Source organism: Hipposideros armiger, unplaced genomic scaffold (assembly GCF_001890085.2).
Source record: "Hipposideros armiger isolate ML-2016 unplaced genomic scaffold, ASM189008v1 scaffold_1055, whole genome shotgun sequence".
NCBI classification, from domain to species: Eukaryota; Metazoa; Chordata; class Mammalia; order Chiroptera; family Hipposideridae; genus Hipposideros; species Hipposideros armiger.
The window spans coordinates 374,053-400,260 of record NW_017732405.1 but is presented as its reverse complement, the minus strand read 5'-3'; the positions used below and the strand labels follow the sequence as shown (position 1 = coordinate 400,260).

At 50.9% G+C, this 26,208-nt stretch overlaps 1 protein-coding gene across 4 annotated transcripts; it reads left to right on the top strand.

Moving 5' to 3' along the window:
• Positions 1–63: 63 nt before the first annotated feature.
• Positions 64–25,906, top strand: CHFR (checkpoint with forkhead and ring finger domains). 4 transcript variants are annotated; one of them, XM_019631929.1, is made up of 18 exons: positions 64–148; positions 233–385; positions 6,065–6,164; positions 9,325–9,434; positions 10,311–10,370; positions 10,506–10,712; positions 12,516–12,686; positions 14,531–14,687; positions 15,434–15,588; positions 15,813–15,975; positions 17,351–17,493; positions 18,688–18,804; positions 19,236–19,319; positions 19,935–20,005; positions 20,942–21,029; positions 22,878–22,985; positions 23,422–23,494; positions 24,740–25,906. In XM_019631929.1, exons 2-18 carry the CDS (start codon positions 244–246, stop codon positions 24,780–24,782), a joined length of 1,992 nt encoding a protein of 663 aa, XP_019487474.1. In that variant the 5' UTR covers positions 64–148; positions 233–243; the 3' UTR covers positions 24,783–25,906. The 4 variants fall into 4 exon arrangements, 2 of the variants coding, with proteins under 2 accessions (XP_019487474.1, XP_019487475.1); XM_019631930.1 differs by having other exon boundaries at positions 137–385; positions 24,740–24,819; positions 25,770–25,905; XR_002122701.1 differs by having other exon boundaries at positions 138–385; positions 24,740–25,023; positions 25,770–25,906.
• Positions 25,907–26,208: the final 302 nt, after the last annotated feature.

Here is a 26,208-nt window from a genome sequence, read left to right as displayed (position 1 = left end):
TAGCCGCGGTGCTCGATGGGTCACACCGCCAGCCAATCGCAGGGCGCGGAAGCCGCGGGCCCCGCCTGGCGGATCAGCTGAGGGATCCGCGATGTCTCTTGACAGCGGCGGCTGTGCTGCCGGTTCCGGGTTCGGCGCGGGGCGTGGGGTAAGCCGGGCGGCCGCGGGGAGGGCAGCGGGCCGCACCCTGTCCTTGGCGGCCGTCTCACCCGACGTTTCCGCATCTCGTCAGATGTGAAGCGGATGGAGCATCCCGGGGAAGGCGAACAGCCGCCGCCGCGGCCGCAGCCCCAACCGTGGGGGAGGCTCCTCCGCCTCGGCGCCGAGGAGGGCGAGCCGTATGTCCTCCTGAGGAAACCGGAGTGGACGATCGGACGGAGGAGAGGTGAGGTGCGGTGCGGGGCGGGGACGGGGACCGCCCAGGCTGGGGACTGGCGACGGGAGCTGGGGAGCTGGAGACCGTGAGAGGCCCCTGGGAGGGGCGCACTGAGCCATCCAGTTTTTCCGGTGGAATGGGTTCTACCAGAAGGTGCCGTTTATTCTCTTGTGGGTGCGCCCAGTCACTTCCGGGTGTTGCAGGCAGATTGTTGAACGCTAGTGACAACTTGATGAACGGAGAGCGCTAATTTGTCCTGTAGTTACACAGGGGTCGGCAAACTTTTGAGACGGAAGAGCCACCAGGGGTCATCAAACTGCGGATCGGGGAACTGTGGCTCTGAAGTGAAAATGAAAGTAAAACTATCCTAGGTTCATTTACAAACATTTTAAAGGGTATTGTTATTCACATAATGGTGATGTAAAAATATATGTATGGCTCTCGAATAATTCTTAAATTGTCGTGATGTTAGTTAGGTCCTCGCTCTTTAGTAAAGACCTGAGAGACAGAGTTTTTCGTTCCAAAAGCTTTATTGAGCCAAACCTGGCGACCGCCTCACTCTGCCAGAAAACGGCCCCGAGGTCTTGGTGGGTGGAAGTTTTGTAGGGGCATGATTTCCGGGAGTTTGAACAGAAGCAAGTGTACAGAAGCAAAAAAGCAGTTCTTGCAAAACGTCCTGAGCTAGGTGTGAAAATGGGTTATCTGTAAAATAATCTATTGTAACCTAATTCTTGCAAAGAAGAGCTTTTACTGTTAGTTATAACCACATCCTGGCAACTTTAACAGGATGTTCTGCTGTACTCAGCTGGAGTATGACTTTTTCTTGTTCCTTAGGGTGTGGTTGTCTCTAAGATGAGCCTGTCTGGCCTAAGGTATAGCTTGCTTGGCCTAGGGTCTGGGCCTGGGTCCTCACAGTGAGGGACAGGATTGGCTCTTCCAGGGGTTGGTGAACTTTTGAGACAGAAGGTACCCAACAGGCTGCATGTGGCTCGGGAGCCGCAGTTTGCCAACCCCTGCTAACATAGTACACAGGCTTCTCATCTTCCTCACTACGCAAAGCCTCTGCTCTGACCTCAGTGAAATGAAGGTAGAAATCGGTAAGAGAAGGATCACTGGAAAACTCACTGATATGTGGAAATTTAAATAAAACTCTTAACCACTGGATCAAAGAAGAACTCACAAGGGAAGTTAGAAAATAAATACCCTAAGATAAGTGAGAATGAAAATAGAATATACCAGAACTTATTATAGGAGGCAGCTAAAGCAGTGCGTAGAGGGAAATTTATAGCTGTGGGAAGCTACATTTAAAGATCTCAGTCCCAGCTCCGAACGCCGTTCAAATGTTTATTGGTTTAAGGAACCTGGGAAGCTCAAGTCAGGCAGCTCATGAGAGAAAGTGCCCTCACCATCCACACAAACACACGTATCCCATCGTTCTTGCCACTTTCTGAAGCAGCTCTGGAAGTCCTCTGTTGTGAGGGTCTTTACTTTATCCTCCATCATGACAACGCTCCGTGTCACACATCGCTTCTGGTACGGCAATTTCTGTCAAAGAAAAACGTCACGGTGTGTCCTCCTCCACCTTATTCACGGGATCTGGCCCTGTGCGACTTCAGGCTCTTCCCTAAAATCAGAATGATTCAGGACATCAAGACAACACAACTAAAGACACTCACGAGAGAGGACCTCCGGAGCTGCTTCAGACAGTGGCAAGAACGATGGGATACGGGTGTTCAAAGCGAGGGGGAGTATTTTGAGGGGGATTAATGGCAATGTGTCTTTTACTGTAATAAATTTATTTGAACATTCAACGTATTATTTGATCACACCTCATATATGTAGTTTTTCTGAAAATAAATGATCACCATGACTGTATACTTTAAAAAAGAGAGAATGAGAAAGATAACTGTTTAAAGGCAAATGTTTTTGGTTTAATTTTACCTCTTATGATGTACCGGCGCCTGTTTTCATTTTCAGATGTGTTTGTGTTTTTTGCTTTTTTTTTTTTTTGCAGTCTTAAACCCCAATATCAAGTTAATTTTTTTTTTTTACAACTTTGAAAGTGCTTGCATATCATTAGGAACTTTTGAAAAATGAACTGATTGTCTATAGTTGATGTAATAAGTTTGGTGAAGAGCTGAAGCCCGAGAGACAAACTGCCTGGGTTTCCAACCTGGCATCACCACATAATTTGCTCTGGGTTAACAACTTACCTTTCTGTGTCTTTGTACCCACTTCAGAGGGTCACTGTGAAGCTTAAATGAGCTCATCTGTATGAAGTGCTTAGAAGGAGCCTGCCTTAGAGTTTGCCCTTAATGTTAGCCATTATTATAACACAGTTATAATAACATCACTGTGCATGCTAATACAAGGAGCAGAAATGTGTTGTTCAGTTAATCTGCTTCTTAATAGAAGTGCTTTCAGTGACTGTATTAACCTTTCCAGCGAACGTAAAAGCAGTCTGCTCAGACTGCCATAACAAAATGCCACAGACCAGGAAGCTTACACAACAGAAATTTATTTCTCACAGTTCTAGAGTCTGGGAAGTCCAACATTAAGGTGTCAGTTGATTTGTTTCCTGGTGAGAGTCATCTTCCTGCCTTGCTGCCTTCTTGCTGTGTCCTCACATGCTGGAGAGAGGGAGCTCTGGTGTCTCTTGGTCTTATAAGGGCACCAGCCCTCTCAGATTAAGACCCCACCATAACGCTCTCATTAACCTCTATCACTTCCTCACAGGCCCTATGTCTAAATACCGTCACATTGAGATTTAGGGCTTCAACATACGGACTTTGAGGATATACAAACATTCCATAAGAGTTGTAGAACGTCATTATATTTACTGTAAAATGATTACATACCTGTTAGATACAAGACATTATTTGGGGGGAAAGGGAGAGCCGAGTTGACATGTTGGAAGGGAGATGAGGACCCCGCTTTCCCAGAGAGCTCCCCGTTCTTGGGGAGTGGTAGAGATGTGCACCAACCATGTTTAACCAGCTGAATGACAAGCAGGGCAAAGCCAAGAGCTGAACTTTAGACAGAGTATCTCAGTTCCTAATTAGAATGCTGATGTTCTGGTGTGGAGAGGCCTGTTAGAAACCCACCCCGACGACAGCGTGACTTGTGCTGGCTCTGGGTTTCAGGGAAACTGTCCTGGCAGTTATGCTTGGTGCACTGGGGAGATGTCAGATAAAAATGGCCATGGATAGATGTAACAGCACTTTTTTTTTTTTAAGATTTTTTTTTTTATTGGGGAATTGTGGGGATGGGAATAGTGCTGGGGAATTGGGGGAAGGGGAACAGACAAGTTGCTGTCCTTTTGTTCTTCAGTCTAGTTGAGGAGGACGTTGCTTCACTGGCCCAAGTTGGCACCATCATTGCGCTCTTCCCGGGGGAGGCAGATCAGTCGCCGGCTTCTGGACGGCCGCTCACTGCGGCTGCTGGCCGCTCACGCTGGCTGCTGGCTACATATGATAGCCCATGGCAACCCACTGCCACAGGGGCTGCAGCCTACGCCGTTGCCGGCGACTCACGGCAGCCCAGCTCCAGGTTGAGCTGTTGTTCAGCATCTTAGCTGTAGAGGGCAGTGTCACTGGCCCTCATATGTGGGATCCGAACCGGGGCCCTCTGGCATTCCAAGCCAGTTCTTAACCACCACGCCACTCGGCCGGCCCCGTAACAGCACTTTTGATAACATAGATGTTTGTGCAGATAAGACTTCTAACACTTAAGGTTTACAGTGGCATAGTTCACATATGGGAAAATTCACCCCTTGTAGGCGCTCAGCGAGCTTTGAAAAATGGAACCACCAAGACAGATGTAAAGTAAAGATGTAAAACTTGCCCATCACCCCGGAAACTTCTCTGGTGGCCCTTTGGAGTCACTCCCCTCCCCACCACTCCAGCTCCTGGCAGCCACCGGTGTGATTTCTATCCCTATCTATACTTCTGCCTTTTCCAGCGTGTCATCTAAGTGGACTCACACGATATTCCACCCGTCTTTTGTGCCTGGCTTCTTCCTCTTGGCATAATGCTTTTGAGATTCAGCCTTTGCTGTCACGTGTATCAGTAGTTCTTTCTGTGGCTGAGTAGTATTCCATTGTTTAGATGTACCACCATTTATTATTAATTCACCACCATTCATGGACACATGTATTGCTTCCCACTTGTGCTTATTAAAAATAAAGCTACTAGAAACCTTAGTAGCTATAGTATATGAACCTATTATATGCAGATTAGTGATTAGATATTAAAAACCTCCTGAAAGCTTTTATTCTTTTGATTTAAGGAGAGAACTAAGTATTTGAGAATTTTCTGCTTGCATTCAATGAGCATATAATGACTGCATCTACCTATAGATACAGCTTCCTTCTGTTTTAAATTTTCTTAAACATGTACAAGTGCCTGTGATAATTTGTTCAGGCATATATTCTGACTGTTATTTCTTCAGTTTTGTATGATTCATGAACCCTTAGGTTACACAGAGAAGAAATTAAAGACAAAGTTAAGATACTGGAGAGCTACATAACTAAACCCCTTAGGTTTTTTTTGTTTTTTGTTTTTATTAATCAATTAATTTTTTTTAAATTTTTTTTTATAGCTGAGCCATCCTGCCACCTGTTGGCAGCTTAGAGGCAGCTCAGCTCGGGCTGGACTCGAAACGCTGTTGCTCAGAGCTCAAACCCTTGAGTGAGCTCTTAACCAGCTGAGCCACTCGGCCGGCCTTATTTTTTTATTTTATTGGGAAATGGTGTGTTTTTTTCCAGGACCCATCAGCTCCAAGTCAAGTAGTTATTTCAATCTAGTTGTGGAGGGCGCAGCTCAGTGGCCAATATGGGGATCGAACTGGCAACCTTGGTGTTTACAAGCACTGTGCTCTAACCAACTGAGCCAACCAGCTGCCCCCGCTTACTTTTTTTAAGGTCTACAATATTTATTAGCCTAGTTGCATATGTGTGCATACTGTAAATTTGTCACTAAGAAGCTGTTGACAGGGCCGGCCGAGTGGCGCGATGGTTAAGAACTCGCTTGGGATGCCAGAGGGCCCCGGTTCGGATCCCACATATGAGGGCCAGTGACACTGCCCTCCGCAGCTGAGATGCTGAACAACAGCTCAACCTGGAGCTGGGCTGCTGTGAGTCGCCAGCGACGGCGTGGGCTGCAGTCCCTGTGGCAGTGGATTGCCATGGGCTACCGTGTGTGGCCAGCAGCCAGCGTGAGCGGCCAGCAGCCGCAGTGAGCGGCCGTCCAGAAGCCGGCGACTGATCTGCCTCGCCAGAGAAGAGCGCAATGATAGTGCCAACTTGGGCCAGTGAAGCAACGTCCTCCACAACTAGATTGAAGAACAAAAAAACGACAGCGGCTTGTCTGTTCCCCTTCCCCCAACTCCCCAGCACTGTTCCCATCCCCCCAATTCCCCAATAAAAAATCTTTAAAAAAAAAAAAAAAGCTGTTGACATGTAGATGCAGATGTTGGGGTATCTTCTAGCATTACCCAGGAATCAGACATGGCCCCTGACCTTTACTTTGGATTAACACTTAAGTCCTTTTAAGAAATTTCTTTGTACCTTGTTTGATTAGGTGTTGTCTCCTTAAGTGCGTCCAGCATGCATCACAAGTTTTGGTTAAGCAAAGGGTGGTGCTGTGCACAGTACCCAGTCATACCCAGCGTGTCCTTTCTCTGTTTTAGGTTGTGATCTTTCGTTCCCTGGCAATAAACTGGTCTCTGAAGATCACTGTAAAATTACAGTGGATGAAAAATCTGGCCAGGTGTCGCTGGAAGACACCAGGTAAGCTCTTTCTGACTTCTTTTCTTCTTCCTCCTATAGCTGCAGGAACCTGACTTGATGCTGGTAGCTGCAGAGGAGAAACAAGGGTTGGCCTTCCGTAAGGTGGTGGTTGGTGGGGTCTTCACGGCATCAGGAAGTGTACTTTCTGGTCTCCAGGATGGGGTGCTCAGTGACACGTGGAGGTCTGTGACCCGTGACTGTCTTCAAATTAAAGCAAAAATATCTCAAATAAGACTTAAAAGACAGTGATAAATTGTGGGTTCTTGCAAGCCTACCTAAGTTAGACTTCTTTCACCCAAATTAAAAATGTCTTTCTTTCCTTTGTTTTGTTATACAACAAAAGTAGTATATAAAAGTGAAAAGCTTTCCAAAGTCCCACTCACCCATTAAAAATGCATATATGTTTGTTTTGTATTAATGAGGTTTTTCTACTGAGGTACACTATTGATCTGCTTGTCTCACTTTTAATGTCTATTGAGCCCTCAACATGTCAGTACATCAAAAATCATCTCATCTTTCTCGCGATTACTATGTGATAACTTGTCAGCTCCTTTAATGATGGAAACTTATTACTTTAACTTTTCTTATAAATGACACTGTGGTGACTCTCCTCCAAAACCCTGGGCATTCACATCTGATTATTTTCTTGGGATGAATTTGTAGGAAGGAGCGCTGTGTCCAAATGTGTCTATTTGACACCTGGTACAAGTGGCCGGTGGCCATCCATCAGTGTGTTGAGAGTGATCCTTTCCCTGAGCCTTTCCCAGCGGGTGATTATTTTGTGAAGGTCAGGTGCTACGAGATTTCTTGGTAACTAACAGTTTTAGGACCTGGAGACTAGGAATTCGGTTTCACTCAGAGGCACTGGTGCCACCTTCCTCCCTCTTGGAACAGGAGCAGGTGGGGTCCTTCATCTCCCAGCAGTGCTGCCTCTACAGCCACCCTCCAGTGTCTCCTCCTTTTTTTCCCCCGCACTGGCTGGGACCGCATTAGCTTCCTATGTCTCTTGTGACAAATTCCTATAAACTTCTATGACCTTACAGTTCAGGAGGTGCAAGGTAAACTCAGGTCTCACTGGACTAGAATCGGTGTCAGCAGGACTGGCTCCTCCTAAGGCTGGAGGGGGGACCCATTCCCTGCATTTTCCAGCTTTGAGAGCTTGGCATTTCTCGGTGAGGTGGCTAGAGGGGAAGGGGTGTCGCAGACAGAAGGACCCGCTCAGAGCGAGCAGTGAGTACAGGGAGACCCTGACGCCCTCGCTAGAGCCAGCGAAGTCCTGGGAGGGCCTATGCAGCTGAGGGGACGCCATGTTGTCAGAGAGAGCATGAGAGTGGCTCTGAGCAAGAGGCCCTGGCCCTGTGGCTGTGCCGCCAGCTCCGAATGTGAACCTTTACCTGGACACCGCCACAGCCCTTTGATGACGTGCTGTCTGGTGGCTTTCCCGTGATAGTGGTCAGATGGACACATGTGACTGTTCAGCCTGAACTGTTTACTGCCTGGCCTGCAGTGCGCCCTTGGTCCATTCTGCCTTCCTGTCAGATCTCCACTCAGGGAATAATGTTCCCAGTCCCTCCTCCAGGAAGCACTTTCTATTCTGTCTGACTCGGGTCCCTGCCTGTCCCTGCCTCCCCCTGTGTCTCTCCCACCCAGCCGTGTGGTCCCTGACTGACTGGAATGACCTCCCACCTGCAGGCCACGCATCTTCCAGCTGGTGGCCCGCATTGTGGGGGGAAGGTCAGTGGTCATTGGAGGTCGTGACTGCTGGAGGGGGAGGGGCAGGCCTGTGGGCCCAGGGAAGCGCTGAAGCCGGGCGCCAAAGCCAAACCTCGGAGCTTCTGGCACAGGTGCTGGTGGCAAATGGAGGACACCGTGGTGTCTCAGCGGCAGTTAAGGCTCTTGGCCAGGCCGGCTCCAGCTGGGCCGCCCATGAGGGGGCAGCAGGCAGGCTTCTCCTCCAGAGCGTTGGAGGGGCACGTGTGTATGTGCTCCCAACGTGTTCGCATTGTTCCTGGGAGTGTTTTGTCATTTTCAAGGATGTGATTTTTTTTATTGATGTATAATCTATATTCGATATCCTATTAGTTTCGGGTGTACACCATAGTGATACGATATTTATTACAGTATGAGATGATCCCCATTATAAATTTGTTGCTGTCTGTCACCATACAAACTTATCACAGTGTTATTCACTACATTCCCTATGTGTACATGATACCCTGTGGCTTATTTATTTTATTACTGGGAGTTTGTGCCTCTTAATCCACTTTACCTATGTCAGCCCCCTCCACCCCTTCCCAATTTGGTAACTACCACTTTGTTTCCTGTATCTGTGAGCCTATTTATGTTTTGTTGGGTTTTTTTGGATTCTACATATAATAAATCATACCGTATTTGTCTTTCTCTGTCTGACTGTGACTTACCTCATTAACATACCCTCTAGGTCCCTCCATGTTGTCGCAAATGGCAAGATTTCATTCTTTTTTTTTTTTTTTTTGGAGAATTGGGGGATGGGAACAGCGCTGGGGAATCAGGGAAGGGGAACAAACAAGTTGCTGTCCCTTTGTTCTTCAGTCTAGTTGTGGAGGACGTTGCTTCACTGGCCCAAGTTGTCACCATCATTGCGCTCTTCCCGGGCGAGGCAGATCAGTCGCCGGCTTCTGGACGGCCGCACACAGCGGCCAGCAGCCGCTCACGCTGGCTGCTGGCTACACACGATAGCCCATGGCACCCCAGTGCCACAGGGGCTGCAACCTACACCGTGGCCAGCGACTCTCAGCAGCCCAGCTCCAGGTTGAGCTGTTGCTCAGCATCTTAGCTGTAGAGGGCAGTGTCACTGGCCCTCATATGTGGGATCCAAACCGGGGCCCTCTGGCGTCCCAAGCCAGTTCTTAACCAACACGCCACTCGGCCGGCCCTCATTCTTTTTTATGGCTGAGTAATATTCCATTGTGTATACGTACCATCTCTTCTTTATCTGATCGTCTACTGACGGGCACTTGGGTTGCTCACACATCTTGGCCGTTGTAAATAGGGCTGCAATGGACATGGGGGTACAGATTCAAAGTGGTAGTAGTGAACTGTTTTCCCAGTGGTGGTAGAAAGAGAAAAGTTTAACTCCAGGTTATTTTTAGCGGGATAAACTGTGTTTTGTTGTCTGCAGCACCAACGGAACAGTCATTAACAAGCTGAAGGTTGTTAAGAAGCAGACCTGCCCTTTACAGACCGGAGATGTCATCTATTTGGTGTACAGGAAGAGCGAGCCAGAGCACAGTAAGTGATAGGGGACTTTCCAGGGATGATACGTGCGTGGTGTATGGGGGAGGTCCTGTGTGAAGCATCATGAGGCAGGTACTCCATGTAGGACTGCTAGTGTTAGCGACGTTCACTTTGCTGTTCATGTAGTTTCTTGGTGTGAGTCATGTCTGTTGAAGAATGAGTGTTTGACCTTGCAGTCTGGGCCCCAGCCATTCTTCAGAAACACCATGGTGATCCTGAGCCGTGCATCTCAAAATGGCAGCCAAGGAGAACGGAATGGGGATGGGTTAGGTTGCAGAGAAGAAACCTGAATTGTGGGGGGAACACTTAGAAGAGGGGACTGGAGGCCACCAGTGGGTCTGCTTTTGGAGACTATAGGAGACGACAGAGGTTAGACTGGATTCCTTTAGGTTTTCCAGCTCTGAGCGTCTGTGTCTGGGTTTGTGGAAGAAGAATGGCACAGGACAGGGAGAGCTAGGAGAGTCTTTTGAAGGTTATCCCGAGTTAGGAAGATGGGCAGATACTTGAGGTTGGCTGAGGCACGATAAAAGCCAGCCCCTGGCCACACAGAAGGCTCTCATGTTGCTCCTTCTGGTAGCTTGAAAGGACAAGAGGGTGTAGGTTCTTCACCTGGCCGTGCTTCACCTTCCCTTGGTCTGCCTCCTGACTCCAGACCTTGTTTCCTGGGGCTTATTAATTCTAAAGTTGGTTAAGATGTTTTGGATCATTTGTTTAAAAATCCCTTAAACTGGTGATTGATGTTAGTGTCCGAGAAGTCCAAACAGTCAACAAGACCAGAGCCACTGTGAAATGACTGCATGGAAGAGAGGAGAGGCGTTCTGGTTCGGCTGGGGGGCCGACGCTGCTCTGATGCGGTTCGTTACCTTTCAGATGTGGCGTACCTCTATGAGTCTTTAAACGAGAAGCGAAACACAACACAAGACTCCTCTGGTAAGTGGGGCTACAACAGGGCTCAGGGACACGTCGGGGCTGCCCATCTTCCGAGGAAAGCCTTGCGATGCTGGAATGTGCTGCCAGGCAGCGGAACTCCACCCGAGCCTGACTGTGCTCCTCCTGTGCTCACAGAAGCTAATAAAGAAAACGTGTTCCATGTGACCAAAGATACCTCAGGTGCAGGGCGAGGTGACGACCCCCAGGCCCTGCCGTCGTCACCCAGCACTCAGGCATGCTTTGAGGAACCACAGCCATCGACGTCCATGTCGGACCTTTTCCCCTCGGCCTCTACCTCTTCCACGGAGCCCGCCGTGGGACCAGCGCCTCCCCCCAGCTCCGGTGAGCTGGGGACCTCGAGGTGGGGGGCAGGGGGTTAGCTGTGCTGCTGTTGTTCGCTGGTCTTGACCTGTGTTGTTACAGAGACAGATAAGCCACTCGGGAATCCAGAGGCGGCATCAGGCTTCAGGCTGTCAGTAGTAGGGTTTCTGCGGTAGTAACATTCTTATCCCAGCCCCAAGAGAAATGCTGAAGGTTGGAGACTATAGGACCGTGGTGGTTATTTTTTATGGTTTTATGGGATATAATTCACATGCCATAAAAATCACCTGTCTCTGTGGGTCTGCCTGTTCTGGATGTTTTGTATAAGTGGGATCACACCATACGTGGCCTTTTGTGTCTGGATGCTTTCACTCAGCATCGTGTTTCCAAGACTCATCTACAGTAGCTTATAATAAAAACAGTTTTACATATTCTGGTCCTCAGAGAGCTCTTTACCTCTCCCTGGTTCCCAGAAACAACGCGCTGTCCAGCCGCAGAATGCTGGGGCGCCTCGTGGTCGTGTTGTCACAGCACAGAGTACGTATGCATGTTTCCTAAGTCGGGTCACACTGTACATATGTTTTTAGTTTACTTTCTTAGCTACTCTTCTGTAGTTTTCTTTCATATTATCTTTAGAATTATATTTTCAAGTTGAAAAAAAGGTCTTTTTGAGGTTATGATTTGGCGAGAATTTACATTTTTACAATACCCAGGAAAAGTGGTATTTTTCCCTGTTTATTAAACTCTCTAATGTTCTTCAGTAAAGTTTTATAGCCTCCTTCATCTAGTTTGGGGATGATTCTCATTGATCCCAGGACGCTTGCTGTCTCATTCTTATATTATAGATCAGTCGGCACGTTTTGTATGGATAGAGACCCTCTTAAATCTCAGTGAGTGTGTTTGGATGTGAGACACAGAAAACCTGGTTCCCAAAACAAAGTCTAGAGATACACAGCCCAGCACTGGCTTGTCAGCTCACCGTCACCAGATAGATACTTTCTGCCCATCCCACGTTGCCTTTTTGTCCTCTTGCTTTTCATCTGGTGGCTGCACGATGGCTGCCAGAGCTCCAGCCATCACAACCATATTCAGAGGCAGGAGCCAGCAGAGCCTTTGTGAAAAGGCCCTTTGTTTCTAGTGGCTCTATCAGCTGTTCAGCAGCAGCAAAGCAATCTCTCCGAGAGGATCCCCCATCTCATTGGCCAGTCGGCTGTGCTGCTGTGGAACAGCCCTTATTTTTGTGTCTGTTCTGGTGGGATTTGGGGGGAGAGGCGCAGGAGGCGCAGGGACATACCATGGCTTCTTGAGATGGCAAGTCCTCTCCCACACTGTTTCAACCTACTTCCATTTTTGTGAATTTGGTTTTGTGCCTACTCATCCTGTTGCTCTTTTTTAACACAGGCAGCTTCATGGCTCCTATTTGTTCTTTAGGCTTTGTAGCACCAGCACCTTCCTTATCCAGAGTTCCCTTTGCCCAGCCTACTCAGCAGCCACATGCTGCGAGCAGCCAGCCATAGTCACTCTTCCCAGATCCATGACCCCGTGCTAGCTGAAGAATCACAGAAAAGCTTGTTAAGCTCGTTAGCGATGCTGAGTTTGCAGAAAAGGCTGTGGCTAGTGAGCTTGACCCCAGCTTCCCCGAGCACAGGGATGGGCACAAACACATTTAGGAACTGCGAGCTGCGTGAAAGAGTATTTCTGGTAGCGTGTTCTCTGAAAACATGGCGTCTCACACCCCTGCACCTGGTGTGAATCGGGGGGCTCTCCCCTGTGCTCCCCCCTTCCAGGTGGGCAGGTCCGAACTTCTGCCTGTCTCCCTCACAGCCTCTGGAGGTGCCAACGACGTCTCCATGAAAGGGCCTGGGCCACCCGTGGTGAGGGATGAAATCTGCAGCGTCCCTTCAGCTATCCTGGACACACAGGGAGCACCCTCTCCTCTGTCGGAACCGCAGGATCGGGAGGACTCACAGCCGGCTCAGAAGAGAAGGAGAGGAGGTCAGAGCCCTGGGCCCCGTGCCCTTGCTCCTCTGAGTGCCTTGGGACCCGGTGCCGCTGCCTGACCTGCCCTGGGCCTCCCACAAAACGTGAGGGCGCCGTATCAGGCCGACCCCTGTGGTACCTCGGCATTTTCTGAGTGGGAAATCTGGGGCTTTTCTTTCCTGTTGCTGTCATCAGGATGGAGCTGTGCATCCTATCAGGAGACATTCTTGGTCTGGAAACAGTGCATCCTACATCATAGCTCTGTCCTGAAACAACCAATTCTTGAGACCGTCTTGTCTCTAGTGATAGTTTGAACCTCACACTAAAGGTATTTAGAGAAAGACCCATGCTTTAAAAGACAAGGTTAAGGAGAAGGTAAAGCACGCCTGGAATGTTGTGATAGGACAGTAGCTGTGTGGCAGGCCTGAGAGCAGCCTGACGGTGGCAGGTGTAGCTGGAAGCCTTCAGGAGGGGGCCCAAGAGTGAGTTACATGATGCATCCAGTGGGAAATTGAATTGATGAGCTTGGGGAGGGTGTGGAGGGAATCAACAACACGTCAGTGAAAACAGAAGTGTAAAAACGAAGCCTTTTTTTTTTTTTAAAGATTTTTATTGGGGAATTGGGGGGATGGGAACAGTGCTGGGGAATTGGGGGAAGGGGAACAGACAAGTTGCTGTCATTTTGTTCTTCAGTCTAGTTGTGGAGGACGTTGCTTCACTGGCCCAAGTTGGCACCATCATTGCGCTCTTCCTGGGCGAGGCAGATCAGTCGCCGGCTTCTGGATGGCCACTCACTGCGGCTGCTGGCCGCTCACGCTGGCTGCTGGCTACATACGGTAGCCCATGGCAATCCACTGCCACAGGGGCTGCAGCCTAAATAGTCCCTGGCGACTCACGGCAGCCCAGCTCCAGGTTGAGCTGTTGTTCAGCATCTTAGCTGTAGAGGGCAGTGTCACTGGCCCTCATATGTGGGATCCAAACCGGGGCCCTCTGGCGTCCCAACCATTGCATCACTCTTAACCATCGCACCACTCGGCCGGTCCACGAAGCCGTTTTTAACGCCAGCAAAAATGCAAAGTTGTATGAGGAAGAAAAGTTGTATGAGCCTACTGGTTGGCTCAGCAGTGAGCATTTACTTAAGCATAATCATGGAAGCGGTATACTGAGCTCATAGCGGGTTACAGTACATCGGAAAGAGGTTCAGGGGACAGGAGCCTCCGGTACCTTAGTAGATGGCAGGTGATGGTGTCTAAAATCAACCTAAATGTAGCGTCACAATTTCGAAACGCGGGGCCCACACCAGGAAGAACAGCTAAGACGCGTACGTGGTTTCCTCAGAGAAGAGAGACTGACAGTGAGGAGAGGCTGGGCAGAGGGCTGCTGCTTTTAGTTCTTTTGAGGATTTTTAGAGGTTTTAACTGTGCAAGTATTTAATTAAAAATAAAAATCTATGATTAGCAACACCTGATCGTTATAGAAAAAACACCAGCAGAAAAGAAAAATTTAAAGCTCCAGATAACATCTGAGAGTCTATACTTTCCAGCACTTCCCTGTGTGTGCGAATCATGTTTTTTGTTTGTTTAAACAAAAATGATGTTATACACAAGCTGTGTTTGACAGCTGGCCTGTATGTCTTAGCCATGTCTCCTGAATGCCTCTTTATGTCATTAACCGTTCTTCTAAAACAAAGCTTCAGAGCACTGGAATATGAGACCTATTATGGGCCTTAAAAGCGCCCTTGAAAATGCGAGACTGACAAGGACTTCTGTCTGCAGGTTAAACCGTTGGTGAAACAAAAGGATCAAGCATCTGTTTCCTCCTTGGTAGTGACGGTCAAAACGCGTCCCTTTCTCTTGCAGATGGGGAGCCCGACCCAAACATGGGTTTGTTGGTCACAGACCAGTGTGACACCCACCCCACCCTCGAGGATGCCCGAGCTGCAGCCGTGAAGCCAGACAAGATGGAGGAGACGCTCACGTGCATCATTTGCCAGGACCTGCTGCATGACTGTGTGAGGTATGCACACCACAGGAGGCCACAGGCTTCGCAGGTGCTTGTCCGTGGGGGCTGCTGCAGTGACGCAAGCCTCCAGGTCATGTTTGGGGCCGCGTCTGCTGATGTTACTGTTGGCATTTTATTTGAATGGCTAGCAAGCCAGAAATCTGGCCCCGGTGACCGAGGCTATAGAGAGCCCTTGAAACTGGTGTGGCGATGGCCGTGGCTGGCATGGTCGTGACTGACGTCACTGGCCTGGTCCACTGCAGACACGAGGAAACGTGATTAACAGAATGAAGGTCCCAGGAGGGGCCCAAGGAGAACCCTTTCCTTGCTTTTCTGTGGGAAGAGTTAGAGCCTGTCTGGCTTTCAGCGTCAGTGCAGATGTTTGTACGCCCTGTCTCTGTCCCTCACATTCCTGACGTCACAGTGTGCTCTCTGTGCCTCCGGACACAGAATTGCCACATGGCCTCTGGTTTCCTTTGGTTCACAAGGACTGAGTTAGTTGTTTAGGTCCACCAGGGGACGCAGGTGCAGCCAGCAGTGGCACCACGCAGACATCCAGGTTCCTTGCCCTGTTGAGGACAGCTCAGGAGGGTGGTTCGCTCTTCTGTCTCGTTAGGACCCCTCAGCCTGAGCAAGGCCACGTCCTCCCCCCGGGAGAGGCAGCGTGGCCTGAGTGCCAGGTGCCTGGGGTCTCCCAGGGTCCGGGGCCATTGCGCCTGCAAGCACGTGCAGCCAGGTGCAGCCCTGTGCTTGGCCCCTAGCCTGCAGCCCTGCTTGCACACCTTCTGCGCGGCCTGCTACTCGGACTGGATGGAGCGCTCCTCGCTATGTCCCACCTGTCGCTGCCCAGTGGAGCGCATCTGTAAGAACCACATTCTCAACAGCCTGGTGGAGGCCTACCTGCTGCAGCACCCAGGCAAGTGGGCCACTGCGTGTTCCCGGGACCTGCCGCATGTCCCTCGGACCTGCCAGATTCCCTGGGGCCTGCTGTGTGTCCTGGGGCCTGCTGCGTGTCCCCCAGGGCCTGCTGTGTGTCCCTGGGCCAGCTGCCTGTCCTCCAGGACCTGCCACCTGTCCCCCGGGGCCCGCCGCATGTCCCCAGAGCCACCCGCCAGGAGAACCCTGTACTTTGCCTCCCAGACAAGAGCCGCAGTGAGGAAGATGTGCGAGACATGGCCGCCAGGAATAAGATCACGCAGGACATGCTACAGCCCCGGGTCCGGCGGTCTTTCTCGGACGAAGAGGGCAGTTTGGAGGACCTGCTGGTGCTGTCGGATGAGGACAGCGAGTCTTCGGACATAAGGTGAGCCTGTGCCACCATCAGCTGCCCAGGTCTGCCGCTTGTCTGGTGACCAGGCTGTCCTGCAGCACGGGGGATGTTTTTCACATGTCGGGATAGTGGAAAGGGCATTCACCTGGCTGAGAGGGAGTAGTCCTGGGAGAGTTTACTTTATCTGGGGTAGAATGCTGATGGCTCCTGACTCATAAGGCAAGGCCACAACGTCTAAAAACAACAAAACCCCAAAATATCTGTCACAAAACAGCAAATAACGGTCAGGCAAAAAGAAAGCCGGAAAATTACTTTGGTGCGAACATTACATTGTGTACCCGTCTGGCCATTCGTACGTGTGTCACACGTGCTTTCTTTTTACCAAAGTAGGTTGTGATGTGCTTAGAAATGAATAGTTTTACAAAGGTGGGACTCTACTACCCATATGACTGTATTTTCCCAATGTTTTGAATTCAGAAACAGTGGCGTGTTGGTAGTTTGTGCTTGTGTCCAGTTATTTCCTGGAGAGGAGCACATGGGAGTGAGGCAGTCAGGTCAGAGAGGGAGCAGAGACTCTGTGTCACCAGTGCCCATCAGCAGGGACCCACGGGGTGGCGCTCCCTACCAGTGAGGATGAGAGCATCTTCTCTCGGTTTTGCATTTTTCTAGTCAGGTCCCACCCGCTCTTGCCTCAGTGTCTCCTGCCATTAGTTGCAGGCTCAGGATGGGTCCCTATAGGTCTCCCCCGTGGGTTCTCTGTACCTCTGCAGGGTTTGAAAGCTCAGCTCAAGTGCCGGGGCTTCTGGCCACCGGGGAATCTCCCTGCGGATGGCAGGGTCCCCCGCGTCCACCTGTGGTCGGTGCATTTTGCTGATTTTTACTATGTATGGACATTTCCTGGGTGGCCAGGGTGACTGTCCTGAGTGCCTTGGGGGAGCTGAGTGTGCCTCTGGACGCAGTTCACAGTTCGTCCAGCATCAGACCTGAGAGAGCATGTCCTGTCCAGTGTGGGGACTGAGTGGTCGCACCCCTAGGGATGTCATGCCAAGGCGAGGGTGGGCAAAAGACGTCTCAAGACCCCAGGAGCAGCTGAGGGGGTGAGGGTGCTGGAGGCCGTACAGGAAAGGGGAGCCAGGAGGTGGCAGAGAGCAGAGCCCTCTGAGTGCTGCTGTTTCAGGGTGAGCACCGACAGGGTGCCAGGCGGGGCCATACTGTCATTCCCCTTTGTACACACCGGGCGACAGCAGATGGTCTAGAGCTGAGGCGTGAAGTGGGGCCAAGGTCCCCGAGTGGAGAAGACACTGGCAGGCTCAGGGACCTGGTCCTATCTCGTCATCAGGGTGCGGGCATTGTCACCACCATCACATCACTCCCCCATGCTCCAGGTCTGTGTGTGCTTCCCTTGCAGCCAGCCATACGTCGTGTGCAGACAGTGTCCGGAGTACCGAAGACAGGCCGGGCAGACACTCTCCTGCTCCGGGCCCGGCAGCACGCAGGGGGCACCGCAGGTCTCCGGGGACATGCCGTCGGCACCTGCCGACATCACAGCAGGTGAGACGGCTGCACCTTTCATGCTGGCCTTCTGCTGTGACCACTTGGGCTGCGGCTAGCCTTTCTGCTGGCTCCTTTCTGCCGTAGTGTCACCTGCCTTGAGCAGTTCCTCCACCTCTCATAGCTCGTTGCTCGTCCTAATCTGTTTGGGGCTAAGAGGCCAGACAGCCACCTTGCCCACCTGTGGGCCGCTGTCCTGGACACCCCTGAGATTCTGTTCTGTTCTAACATCTGGTCCCCATAGCCCACTGCTTCGGGCAATTGATGTCCCTGGCGGTGCTTGCCAAAGCCAGAATGACCATCACATGTGGGCCCCTCCAGTGAGAGACTGGCCTCTTCCCAGAGATGGCCATGGTGTTCCCAGAGCCACCCTGAGTGCTGTCTGTCCACTGCCTGTGTCCCGTGGCCGGGTCCCCAGGTGCCTTCAAGAAAGGGAAAGTGGACCTATGGAATCTGTGGTTCGTGGCCCACAAGGGCCCGGCCTCTTAGGCACTGTCGGCCAAAGCCCACCACAAGGCCTCTGACCCAGGATCATGGCCCAGAGCCATGTTCTTAACCATCTGTCCTGATGCTGTGCCCTGGGTCTCTCAGTGACTTCCTATAGGCCATGTGGACAGGGGTGGCCAGTGCACTGCTTGGTAACCTCATGACCCTGCCACTCACCAGGGGACTCTGTCATTTGCAGAGTGCAGGCAACAGTCCCCATTGGGACGGGGCCTGGAGCAAGTATGGATGCTCAGAGCCTGCATGTGGGTGGGGAGTGTGCAGGGCTGGGCCACGCAGACACAGCTCCTGGGACGGGTCAGCCAGTGTTGCCCACCAGGCCTGTCACTCATTCATTTGGAGGCTGCTGAGATTAAATAGAGTGCTTCCTATATTGTTTTATGGTGTGTGCTCTGTGGCCTGCCCTTCCTTTATAGGAAGTGGGAGAAAATCTTGATGTGATCTTGGAAACCTTGCTATAACCACTGAACCAAAAGATAACTGGTTGTTTTCCATTCTAATTAAAGTCCTACGTTTCGATGGCAGCCTGTCAACTGGCTGTTTGGGACACTGGGTCTGAGTTCTCCCTGGGTGCCCCTGTGGGTCTGTCTCCTCTCGTGTGCACTTTCTAGCTGCCCCCCAATGTGGGCCGTTCGGCACTTCAGGCCTGTGTCCCGGCACGCCGGCCTGAGTGTCCTATCTGTTCTGCAGCCCAGGACTATGTGTGCAGCCTGCAGGGAAGCCATGTCACATGCACCTGCTGCTTCCAGCCCATGCCTGACCGGAGGGCCGAGCGCGAGCAGGACCCCCGCATCGCCCCCCAGCAGTGTGAGTAAGGGCATGTGTCCCGCCGTCCCCCGCAACCCCTCCACAGAGCCCGTGTATCCTCGCAGGCATGGGGTTCGAAGTATCCTTGACTTGTGTGTGGGGTGGAAAGTAAGGGGCTGTTTCCATCTGCATTGTCAGTGGTCCCCATGTGGCTGGGCTCAGTCACCCATCTCTCCCAACAACTGACGAAGCCATCCCCACCACGCCCTGGTTTCCATACCCAGTGCTGCTCCTTCTGAGTCTGTGTCTCAATCTGTCCCCACATCAGTACCACAGCAGTGCTGTGTGTCACTTTTAAATCTAGTAGGTGAACTGGGATGCCTTAATTTACCATTTGGGGATGCTGTTAAAACCGAGTTTGTCACTTAGCGGCCATTCGCATGGACTCCTCGCTGAGCGGCCTGCCTGGCGCTTGTGTTCTGTGCCCATAGGTGCTGTGTGCCTGCAGCCCTTCTGCCACCTGTACTGGGGCTGCACCCGGACTGGCTGCCTTGGCTGCCTGGCCCCCTTCTGTGGTAATGCTGGCCCCTCTGCCAAGTCCCCTCGGTCTTGGCATGTTCTGTTGGGATGGTGACAGGGTGTCATGGCGTGTGTGCCCGAGCAGGGGGAAGATGCTGTTAGTAGTCACCATGAATTAACTACTTTTTCCCACCATGCTGCTTAAGTTTGCCATTTAAAAGTGTTCTAGGGGGCATCCCAGCCGGAACCCCCTCTTGTTTCGAGAGCTTTAACTTTCTGTTCTACTAAAACTATCCTCTGCTAAAAAAATAAATAAATAAAAAAGTGTCCGTGCGCGTTAACTCACACCCAAGTGATACTGAGTTCAGAGTCAGGAGGGTTTATTATTTATGTGCGAGGAATATCACCAGTAAAAGGCTGTCTGTCTACCACGCTCAGACTGGTGACCCCAGACCAGGTGCTGCGGACACTCGGACAGCTGGCCATTTCGGGAGGGAGTGGGACGTAGGTCATTTTTCTTGCTTTTGGTTTTAAATTGTATTTTGTCTTGGAACATCTTACCCTTTCTGGATTCTATAATGGAGGAAATTTGGTTATCGTAACTGCCGGGTGAACAGTGCTTTCATAAGACGTCCATCGAACAGTAATACCACTTCCCTCCATCCTGACAGAACTCAACCTGGGCGACAGGTGTCTGGATGGCGTGCTCAGCAACAACAACTACGAGTCCGACATCCTGAAGGTATGGGCCCCACACGTGGGCAGGTCAGGCGAGGGCCCAGAAGAGACTTCAGAGCTTTCCCAGTTACCTCAGGGCCTCTGCATTTCTGACTCGCGCTGCCACTGATTGGCAGCACCCTCTTAGTGTGTGTCTGTTTCCCATATCCCAAAATCTAGGTACACCCTTTGCACCCATCAGCCTCAAGCCCACAGATTGCTGCTTCCCAGGGCTGTAGCCCTGCTTGCCCCGCGCAGAGGGTGTCCAGGTGGGTGGGGGCGCAGCCGGGCTTGGGGGCAGGGGCTTCTCTCTGGCTCTTCTTCCTGCCCACATTTCAGAAAGCCGGTCGGCTCTTAGAATATTCCAGTATGTTTAACTGCACATTGGTACTGTGCCAAGGGTTTTGCTTTCGCCCATTTTCACATGTCGTCGCACACGCTGCTGAGCCCCACTGCGCCCGCCCAGATGCCCACTTCCTTGTTGTTGGCACCGGGAGGAGGGGCGGGCGGCAAGCAGTTCCCTGTGTCTGAGGGCAGAGCAGAACAGAGCCAGACCCTGGCTTCCTGTTGTGCGGTCCTGGGCCTGTTGCTGCCCTGTGGCTGCTCTGGCCAAGGCTAGGTGCCTCACACCCCCATTGAGGCCGCCCTCTAGAGAGCATGAAACTCCATAGCAACATGCTGAAGCCAGCCTACCCCTTGAGACTTCAAAGAAGCATATGGACTAGAATCCTTGCGTGCTGGTCTGGACGTGACCACGTCGGCCTGGGCGTCCTGGTCGACGTGCTTCTGTGGCTGTCCTAGGCCGTGGTCTCGGAACAGCCCCCTTAAAGGAACGCAGCACCAGTCCTTAGCTGCTCCCCCAAACACCCGCCATTTATAGGTGGGCTATGCTTTGGTCTCACCCACCTCGAGGGCCTTTTACAAACCGTTTACCTCTTTCACCCTTGTCTTCCCATCACAGAATTACCTGGCAGCCCGGGGTTTGACATGGAAGAACATGCTGACCGAAAGCCTCGGGGCCCTGCAGAGGGGCGTGTTCCTGCTGTCTGGTGAGCTTGGGGCCCCACTGTCCTCTGGAACCTGGGTGCTTTGCTGCTGCGAGGAGCCAGACCCGCCAGGCCACACCTTGGCAGTGCCTGTCCACTTTCCCTCATTCACAACTTCGGCCTCTGCCCACGCTGACAGAGACAGACAGAAAAGTCCCAGTACATTTGGATTGTTTTGAAAGCTGGGTTTGAGTCTGCAGGACACATTCCAGGATTTTTTCTCCCGTAGGGAAGGGAGGGTACAGCCAGGGAGGTGTTGGCACCACCACCTGTCAGCGCTGAGATCCTGGGGCGGGTTGTTCCCAAACCCTCAGGGACCTCGGCCTGTCATTTGGTATGTTGGTGATTCCTGGAGGCTTGTTCTTCTCCCAGGGACACCTGATGCATTGTGTTGTGATTTTTGTCACAGAGGGAGGCCGTAGAAAAATCAAGTGATTTTTTTTTTTTCTGACACGTAAATTATTATGAAAGACTTGAGAGATTTGCTGGGAAACCCAGGCTGTTTCTGTCTTGTGGACACACTCCAGTGAGTCTCAGGTGTTCTCTGCTGGGACAGCTCTGTGCGGTTGCCCAGATCTGTCAGCTGTGTCTTAACTCCGTCAACTTTTTCATAGCTTACAATTTTTATAAGAGACGTGGTTCACAAAGAAAATATAAGTGGTACAGGGAAGTATGGAGGATAAAGTAAAATCATCAGAAATCCCACCATTGAAAAATACACCCAGTGGTAATATTTTCAGGAGCACCCTTCTAGGCACATACAAGTGTGTATGTGCGAGGTTTTCATGAATAAAATCCTACCATGTATGCTGTTGGATAACTATTCGCTCAGCAATATATCTTGGACCCTTTCTATGCCAACAAAGATGTGTACCTCAATAATTAATTGTTACATAGAATTCTAACATAGTTTGCTTACCCAATTCGTTAATAAGGGTGTTTATGGTATTTCCCACTGCCCACGATCTGAAACTGCACTGCATCTGTTGTCTGAGCAGCTTTGTAGATGGGAAAACTTGTCCTCTTTGGATAAATAAATAGGGTTGTTGGACAGTGGTTCTAACAGTTGAGACTGTTGCATTGACTGTCCCCAGGGAGGTGCCTCAGGGAGTGAGGACCAGTTCCCAGGGAGGTGCCTGAGGGCCAGTCCTGGGGATGTGGTTCAGGATGTGAAGGCCAGTCCCCAGGGAGGTGTCTCGGGGTGTGAGGGCCGGCGTCCACCAGAGCTGGTCTGCCCACGCTTGCTTTTCAGGACTTGCAAATATGAAAGAGGCAAACAGTGGTGTGTGGTCATTTCATCTGCCCATCTTTGATTAACAGAATCAAAGATCTTTTTGTTTTATGCTTCAGTTACTTGTCTGGGACTTTGGCCCATGTTTATGTCCGGCTGTTTGGATTTGGGGTAGGGATCTGTATGACATCTTTGTCACCGAGGGTCCCGCAAGTCGTATTTATGTTGCAGATGTTTCTGCTATTTCGTTAGTGCCTCACCTTTGTTGTGTTCCCCTGGTGAGGTTTAATTGTAGGAAGTCAGATTTACAGATCCTTTCTTCTGCACCTTTGGTTTTCTGGGCATACTTAGTTCAAGAAAAAATAATAGTCATTCTTCTTAGTACTTTTTTCTTTTTTAAAAACTATTCCAATTTTTTAACCAAGTGGAATTATTTTGCTGTAAGGAAATAAGTTGGTATATAGATTGGTTTTGTCCTTTTTTTCCAAACGCCTAGCCCATTGTCTCTGCCCCATTTATGGATCAGTGTGTTGGTTCACCACTAATTTGCAAGGCCACGTCTGTTGTACCGCTCTGGAACCACGACCGGCCATGCCCATATGAGGCTGTGTACCTTCTAGATTACATAGTCACGGGGAGCACTGTGCTGTGTTACTGCTGCGGCCTGCGAAGCTTCCGAGAGCTGACCTTCCAGTATCGGCAGAACATTCCTGCCTCCGAGTTGCCAGGTGAGGAAATCCCCAGCTCAGTTCTGTTTGATCTGGCTTCTGCGCGCCCTCATAACAGACAGCACCCTTGGCCTTTGCTCCATCCTCTTCGCAGATGTCTGCTTCAGCCCGGTGAAACCCATTAGATTGCTGCCTGAGGGCCGTGCCGTGGGTTCCGTCACATACCTGGTGTGAACTCAGGTCTGCCCGCCTGGCATGGGCTTCTCAAACAAGATGCACAAAACATCCCAGAGAGGACTAGAGTAATCTAATTCCTAAATGGGGTGTTCAGTTACACATTTGTTTCCCTGTTCTACAATCTGGGAACAGTCAAGGGACTAGTTACAAGCATGACAAAATGCTGTGTATCTCTGCTGCAGTCTCTCTTTGGGTCTCGATTCGCTGAGTTGTTAGTATGATGTATGTGCCTGACACACGTGTGATGTTTTTCTCCTAGTGGCTGTGACGTCCCGTCCTGACTGCTACTGGGGCCGCAACTGTCGCACCCAGGTGAAAGCCCACCATGCAATGTAAGTGAGGCGCGCAGTGGGCAGAGGGCTGGGGCAGTCGCGTGGAAAGGCAGACCCTCGTCCTTCTGACAGCTGTGGCCAATCTGATATCTGAGCTGTTAGGGGTGTTCATGAACTAGTCACCCACCTGCTTACAGTACTACTAGGATCAGTGCTTCTGAGGGTCACATGGTACACACAGAAGTGTTATCATTTAGAACCTCTGCTCCCTCACCTCATTTTGTGAAACATTCACATGGAAATGTTCCCACCTCCGTGTCCCCAGAGCATAGCCCTCATCCCTTGTGATGACACATCAGCACTTTCCAGATCGGTGGCCATAGTTACTGAGAACCTCCTCCCCAGCCCGCCATGTGCGGGCCACTGCGCACCTGGCCTGTCCCTGGTGCTGTGAGCAGGTGTCTGTGATGCTCTAACTGGTCACTCCCCAGGTGGTTCCCACGGGACCTTAAAGGTGTAGTCACAGGACGTCCACGTTGCATGCAGTCGTCACAGGATAAGCTCACCGCCCTTTAAGCCGTGGGCAAGGTGATCATATAGTCAGTCACATGGAATGAGGCTGTTTGAGGTGACTGGTCCCCAGTCGACTTATCTGTGGTTCAAATTGAAGTACACTTGACAGTCGAAAGATATGGGTGTGAACTGCACAGGTCAATGGAAAATATCCGAGCATGAGTGGGCTGTGCAATTCACACGCATCGTCCTGGGGGCAGCATAATGAGAGCGCCCTCTGCAGGAGACGAGCTGAGAGCTCAGGTAAAGGCACCTCCCTCCGAGGAATGAACGAACGCTGGACTGAAACCCTTGCTTTGTACATCCGCTTAAATAGTGTGGAAAAGACTTCTGTTAGAAGAGATTTCACTTGTAATTGGCTGTGCTTCCTCGATAAAAACCTGGGTGAGCCCAGCAAAGGCATAACCGTCTTCCTCTGCGGAGAGGAAGGTGGCAGTGCCGTCACCCCGCATGCGCATACATCACCCTGCAGTGTGGCCCCACAGGGACGCCAAGGATGCGCAGCTTCCAGTCTCGTCTCTAAGGAAATTACCTAAAATGTTCACTTCTGTTTTAAACTTTAAAAGGGGAGAAGGCGGCTTTGGGGGTGAGCGTCTGTGATGGTGCTAAGCAGAGGCCACTGTGAGCCCCACCTGCAATTCCCATGTAGACCTCCCAGTGTGCCCCCTCAAACTTCGTGTCTCAGTGCTTCTCGGAGGATCTCTGTATAATTTGACTGTTTTCTCCCTGCAGGAAATTCAATCATATCTGCGAACAGACGCGGTTCAAGAACTAAGCTCTGGGAGGCTCCAAGGTGGCCTGGGAATACAGGGGTCAGTGACAGCGTGTGTCAGGAAATACCGAATCCTAACGTTTTCAGGGCATTTTACAGTCCCTCTCAGGACGCTGGGGTTGTCTGCGCCCGGCACTCTACTGGGACTTTTTCTTTTGTGGAGCGCACACGACCATCTTCTGTGCTGGAAGCCAGCTGAGGCTCTGGCCCGATGAACAGCCAGCAGCCGTCCCCTCCCATTGAGGTGATGACAGCAGGTTTGCTGTGTGTACCTTTCCCAGCACTGTGGCTAAAGCAGAAGTCTTTCTTCAAGGAAAGCTTGTCAGAAACATGTTGTTTGAGGAAAAGCAGCGAACGCTCAGCCTGCAGGGGTGCTGAGTGCCCTGCTGTGGGAAGCCACGCGTCATCTGTATTTTTATTTTAATAGGTTTGGTGCTTAATTCCTAATGAGATTTAAATACCACAAACTGTAGCACAAATAATATAATTCATAATTTACAAATTGACAAAAATTGGGGATAGTATGGTATTTGAAAGAATAAACATACATTCCTGTTTATTAAAAACAAGTCATAAGATGTCCAGAACTGCCAGCCCTGGACCCTGACATTGCGTGTGCGGCCCCCCTGGGCATCTGAGTTGGGTACCACCACCCCAAGCACAGTGCTCATCCCTGCTGCCCCTTTGTCAGCACAGCTGCTGGTCCCGCCCAGCTGACCCTGTATCCTTGCCTCACCCCCTGGGTGGCCAAGGTGCCAGGTGCAGGTCAGCCCTGGTGACACCAGCTCCCTGGAGCAGACCCTTCCCGCCGAGAGCACAGGGGCCTTTGCTTCTGCCAGTCCTTGCTCTTTCCTCCTGTGTTGGGTTTGCCATGTCATCTGGAATAATACTTGAAATTTTGTTTTTTGTAAAAAAAAAATTTTTTTATTTTTTGTGAAAAACACCTGTTATGTTTGTTTGCAAAATTGTAACTTTTTTGCTTCTTCTCAGGAATACGGTTTTCAACTGTTGACTTGCTCTTGATACAGACTCTGAGAAGCAGCACCCTGTCTGGGGACGAAGGCCTCCTCCCTGCGCGCTAATAAACACACCGTGTCTGTTTCTCTCCCCTGCATGTTTGTTCATGTGTTGGCTGTGATGTGCCCCTTCCCACCATGGGGACAGCGATTGCAGACGTCACTAGTTAGTACGTACTAAGGAACGGCTGGCCCACTGAGCCCCCCTACCCCCCCGCAGGCCAACTCCCTGGGACCTGGGTCCCCATTGCAATGAGTGTGCAAGCTAAGAACACAGCTTGTGGTCTGTAGCCCTCGGGCGGAGCCTTGGGACCAGGGCGGTGTTCTCCAGAATGACTGTTTTACAGAGCTGGGCGGGTGTGCACCACACCAAGTTTTTATGACTCTGTACTTCCTGTTCCTCAAGACCTTCC